The 5,635-nt window shown below is 40.5% G+C and overlaps 1 protein-coding gene across 1 annotated transcript in view; it reads right to left on the bottom strand.

The window, feature by feature from the left end:
* sh2d3cb (SH2 domain containing 3Cb) overlaps positions 1 to 5,635 on the bottom strand; it is a 31,836-nt gene that overhangs the window by 7,849 nt on the left and 18,352 nt on the right. Inside the window, exon 8 of the mRNA XM_035658301.1 lies at positions 3,350 to 3,393. Coding sequence (XP_035514194.1) covers positions 3,350 to 3,393 — 44 coding nt within the window. The remainder of the gene's footprint in view (positions 1 to 3,349; positions 3,394 to 5,635) is intronic.

Here is a 5,635-nt window from a genome sequence, read left to right as displayed (position 1 = left end):
GGGACAATCTACCTTTTAAAAAATGCAAAAATTAAACTTTAATTTTTCAAAAATTGTGATCAAGGAATAACTGAAATGCTGGAGGATATTTTTCATTTGTTCCAGTTTGTTCTTCTTGAGTGTGATCAGTTTCTCTGGCCTGGGTGTGACAGGTTTGACTCACCTGTAGCTGCAGGACATGCCCTCACTGGTGGAAGGCAAAGTTACAGAATGTTACACAGTCCAAAACATCAAATAAAGAGCAATCATTAGCCACAATTAAAGTTAAGTCTGGTGATATTCTATGTTTTTCTAAGCCAACAATTAACGTATCTTACAGTCATTGTGTGTGTACTGTATCCAAAGCATGATATATTTTATTCCTATGTGCCATAGAGCTCCATTGTTGGTCAAAAATGTAAAACATTGAGCTACACTGTAGCACTGGGTGACATGTTCCTTATTTACCACTGTCCTACTGCCCCATATATTCACTAGTGCATTAAATGTGGATTAATCTGCAGCTGAAAGTAGTCCCCAACAAATGCAGTATTTACTTGTGTTTGAGTTATGTCTGATAAAAGTTAATGTGACTCCAGCTGTTTTAGGAAATTACTGAGCCTTAAAAAAATTTAACTCTAATTTCGTGAACGTTTTTAATTAAACTTATAATTATAATAATAATAATTTGTCCAGTGTGTAGTGGCATTTAGTGGTCTTGAGCGCAGCATCTGTACATATAAAAGGCTTACTCTAAAGTTAAAAATATATTATGCGATTCCTATATTCAGGTGATTATACACTAATGAAACCATACCTATGCATAACAAATTCTGTTTCTGCCAATAGGTCGTCCTAAATGTTACACACTAGACCTTTTAGCAAGAAATTTTGCCTGGGATGACAGAATAGCAAAAAGGAATAATGCTTGGTAAGTATCTACACCCCTGCATGTGGATGGCAAACACAATGCAAGTGCTATCTGATTACAATAACCCAAAACTAAGTCAACTATATAAGGAGTGTAAGAAGATACCAATAAGCTGCTGAGCTTTGGCAGTTCTCCTTCACAATACCACCTGCCTCAAGGAACCAAACAGTAATTTGATATGTCACAATTTATTTTAGTTGTCCTTTATTTAACAGAGACAAAGCCCATTATTAAGTATTTACACAGTATGTTCCTTTAGTTTTCCTTTTTGATGCAGAAAATACAGCTTTGAGAGTGAATTTTTTGTTGTTTTTGAATTTTGTTAATTTAAATAAATATTTGTGAATGATAGGGTTGGGCAATATAGTTGTAATCATTATTATCATTATTATGATATTAATAAGGATTTTTTAATTGTATACTGTATTTGTTGAACGTTACCAGCGTTATTTTTGTTTGCTGTATATGGTCCATTCTGACCATTCACACCTGCAGTACTTCTCTTCTCTCGCAGGTGTCAGTAACAACTTAGACATTTCTCCAAATTAAAAAAATTGCCTCTGTCTCCAGTCGGGGCTGCAAATCTCAGGATCCGCAGTTTATGTTTAGACTGCCCAGTATCGGGCACAGAAAAGTCAAGACTGCCCACTCTTGTGAGATTTGCATTGGTTCCCGTGGGTCGACAGCATCCCAATCCCAAAGCAATCTATAATGCGAGACCAAACTCTTCATATGTGTAAAAGAAAATAATAAAAAAAAAACTTAATCTTTTCATTAGCTTTTTTTACACCTTGCTCATTATTTGGACAACATACATTTGTGGAATGATAACATGACAACATCATATCATCAATGAAAGTTATAAGCAATATTCAAACATCTCCCAGCCTTTGTTATAGACAATCACAAGATACATGTGTCATTTTGAAAATGTTTTTAATAAAGAATGATTCTTATTTCATTTCATTCAAACAAAAGTAGTTCAAAAGAGAATAAGAAAAATCTTTAAAAAACTGCAAGAAATTGACAAAATATTCCTGAATCTGGATTAATAACTGACCATAATGACTCAAGTTCTACTTTTCATCAAGTTGCTTTGTAAAACCAAAAAAAAAAAAAAAAAAAAAAAAAAAAAAAAAAAAAAAAAAAAAAAAAAAATATTTGTCGATTTGATGTGTTCTGGACAGCTAACAAACCACAAACAAATGAACAGAACAGAAACATGACCTCTCTGGCTGAAGTCATTGGACACCAAATGAGGTTTGTGGGTGCATTCAGTTACACACCACTTAGCGCAAGTTTACGGATGACCCAGAGTAAGATTAGTTTGTATGCTAACAAAGTACTCCTAAGTACAGAACCAGTTTTTGAATGTTTATTGTCTTTACAAGAAACGTCAGGTATCCAATTGAGTTCTCATTCCCTTTGACTTTGCTTTCTTGAAAATCACTCTCCTCCACAAAAACTTTTACCGCAAGGGGAATAAATAACAGTAAAGACTAACAAGAATAAACTCGGGCCCAGCAAAAATGCGCACTACATCCAATCGAGTGGTAGGATCGGAGGGGCGACATCTTGTAAGACTCTGTCCTTTAGATGCTTTCGCTCCGCCTTTGTGCCTCATGAGCAACTCGATCCAAAACATGGCACGGTCCCAGGGTGGGTTTCATGGCTGATCTCCTGTGCCGGATGGGACAGGGTTGTCATCCCTTTCTCTCTGTAGGTATGGTTCATAGAGTAGCCTTCCTTCCAGTTGGCTCCCAGGAAGTTGTCCTTTGCTTTCACCAGTTGGCAGTGTCCAGGACTTTGGCCACACCTCTTGCTTCAGTCCTGAATGAAGATTGTCCTTGCTGGTCACTTCACATTAAGGGTAGGCCGACAAGACACGCCATGGTAGAGTGGCCTCCTGTTTATTGCGTGTCTGGCCAACAGTCTTGGTCATTGGGGTGACCCAGGAGGTCATGGGTTTGAGGCAGCAGTCCAAGAGTAAGGCTGTCTGTTGCCGAGGGTGAACTGGTTTGTCCATTTGTACCTCCCAGATCACCTTCTGAGGAACGTTGGGCCCCAAGAAGCAGCGCCAATGTCTTCCAGCCCATGTCTCAGGAAGTTTGCCAGCCAGGTTCGCCAATGTCGATCCAAACCAATGAATACCGTGTTCCGCGCGATCTGACAAAGTCTCTAGTTCTTTTAGAGAGGGGCTTTGAGGGTTTGCAACCTGAAATCCTGAACATGTAGCATGTGTTTCGGCAATTGTGGGTCGCGGAACTCAAAGATAGAAAGTGCAAATTTCTCATCCAAAGCCCAGAATGTTGCTGATGGAACAGCGTCCATATATGTACTTTCACACAGCTCAAAGCGATTGACAAATGGTTTGTAGTTTGGGTCTGTTTACTCCAAATTTGGAAAACGAGCTGAGAAGTAGTAAAGAATGTTCTTCACCCGCTGGGGAAACGTCATCTTGTCCGGGTCAGCTCCCTGTCCCCCTGGAATTGGAAATAAAGGAAAATGGGTAGGTGCAATTGGCTTCTGCCCTCACTCAGTCCACTCACATTGAAGACAAGTGGAAGAACCCAAATCGATGACCCAGAACAGCCCCTGCACAGAATTGCAGGGTCGTTAGTACCAAATCTTGGATCGCGGAGGCTCCTGCATCAATTTAGTATCTCAAAACATTTCCCCTGACCTTGCAATCACCTGCTTATTCATCTGATAAACCACAATTTCCACCAGTTCATATCCAGAGATACTATTGCGAGTCCAAGTGAGCAGCGACCTCCCGGCCGCATGTCACCATTGTGGTGTACAAAATGACGCCAAAGCCTTTTTCATCATCAAAACGCGGCAGTGGGAATTTATAGTGATGGACTTGTAGTGAGGCCTCTCTGGCTTGATGTACCAGCTGTCCTGATGGCCGCCAACGACTGTGATTTCACTGGCTCCCCTGATGTGAAGCTCCTCCCAATGAGGACTTTTCATTGTTGATCCAATGGCTGTCCATCCCAAAAGGAACACCCAAGAGTTTCGCCTCCCATGTGAACGCGAAGGGTGAATAGAAGAGCAGCACACAAGTGCCACCCCAAGGGTCGGTCGGCGGGCATCTCTGAAAGAAATTTGACAAGTGATGTAAGGAGGTTAGATGCTTTAGTTTTCAGGTGGCGCGAAAATTTAATGCATCAACTTATATAAAAGACTCAAAAATAAATAGGAAGAGAAATTTTCAGCTACTTCGATATTGTTTGAAAATATGTTGTGCCGACTATGAGAGAGATAATGAGGATATTTTACTGAAGACTAAGGTTTTTTAGTCTGGAACACAAAAGCTGATGATGATTGAACGCTGGCCCACTCCCCAGTCAACTGACTGTGGTTTCAGATAAAGAAGTATCCTGCCATCCGAGTTCCTCAAGACCCCTTAGCTCCTTGCAACCTGTGATTAAATGAGCCTGTCATCTAGAGTGTTTTTATAAAATGACGGATTTTGTTGGCAGAGGGCCGGAACCTTAAGAAATGAACCGAAACTGTAGATTCTCTCAGTCTTAGTCTGAAAAAACATCCACCTGACGGATTCAGTGGAGGCTCACCCGGCATTTGGAAGCTCCTTAGTAATTTTCGCTATGTCTGGTAGCCGGTGGTTAGAATGGTAAGATGAAGATATTCTGAGTCTAATATATTCCATATATTTTTCATAAGGTTTCAAAGTCTTCTGAGAGATGGTGATTCATGGTCACCATCAAAAAGCCACTGAGCAGAGTTTGTGAGTAGTCCAAGCTTCCCATGAAAGACTTAAGGGACTGCTTTATAGGCCACTGCCTTATACGTGCCAACAACCAAGGCTGTAGCAACCTGAGAGATTGTGGGCTGTAAGAAAATAAGGCATATAAAATTGTGTTCTACGGCAAATTCAATTTTAATTCATTTTGATGGACAGTTCTAGAAAGCAGGGTTGTGATGCAGGAACGAAGTTTTGTAAGTTTGATAAAATAAAAATTAAGATGATGCCCCTACTCACATGAAAGGGGCCCCACGTTTTTCTTATTTCAAGTTGTACCTACTCCTTGAATATTTACGTCCCTTCACATGCCCATATGGCATGCTATGGTCTTACATTTTGGATCACTTTTGGCTTGTCCACACCGATTGTCGCGATATAGACGCTGTGTGGACATGGCCCAAAAAGAGTGAATAAAATTGTTACATCACTAATATCCCGTGTCGCTAATGCCCGCTACGAAAGTATCAGGTTGAATTAGCTTTAATCATTTATTTCCTAGTTTAATCAATAAAGGAATACCGAGCCAACATGTTCTCATGATTATTGATATTGGTTGTTGTCGTGTGACTGCTACAGCACAGCCCATTTCCTGGCTCTGAAATACGCAGCCTAAATTGATTAGTCTGAGAGCAAGTACTTAAACTGTTAAAAGATCCAGTACACAGTGCAGCCCAGCCAGCAGCTATTTTCGCTTATTCTTCTGTGGGCAAACTGAGGGCAACACTGTGCTGCAAGACCTTGCCATAACTTACACTTTTCCTACCAGCTCAGTAACAGTTTCCTGATCACACCAACTGCAGCAGGGTGGGGAATTTCCGCCAGCTACTACAACGCGCAGGAGTTTCACCAAAAGCTGTTTGGCATTCAGTTCCGCTGTCGCTCCAGGTTTCACCCAGCTTTTGTGTTTATGTACATGTTTTGGCTCCCAGTTACAACGATACGGTGTCCAATAT

This window comes from Morone saxatilis, unplaced genomic scaffold (genome assembly GCF_004916995.1).
Source record: "Morone saxatilis isolate NCDOM2014 unplaced genomic scaffold, NCSU_SB_2.0 Contig16, whole genome shotgun sequence".
Classification (NCBI taxonomy): Eukaryota; Metazoa; Chordata; class Actinopteri; family Moronidae; genus Morone; species Morone saxatilis.
Note: the sequence above shows the minus strand (reverse complement) of the source record. Positions and strands in the feature narration are given on the sequence as shown.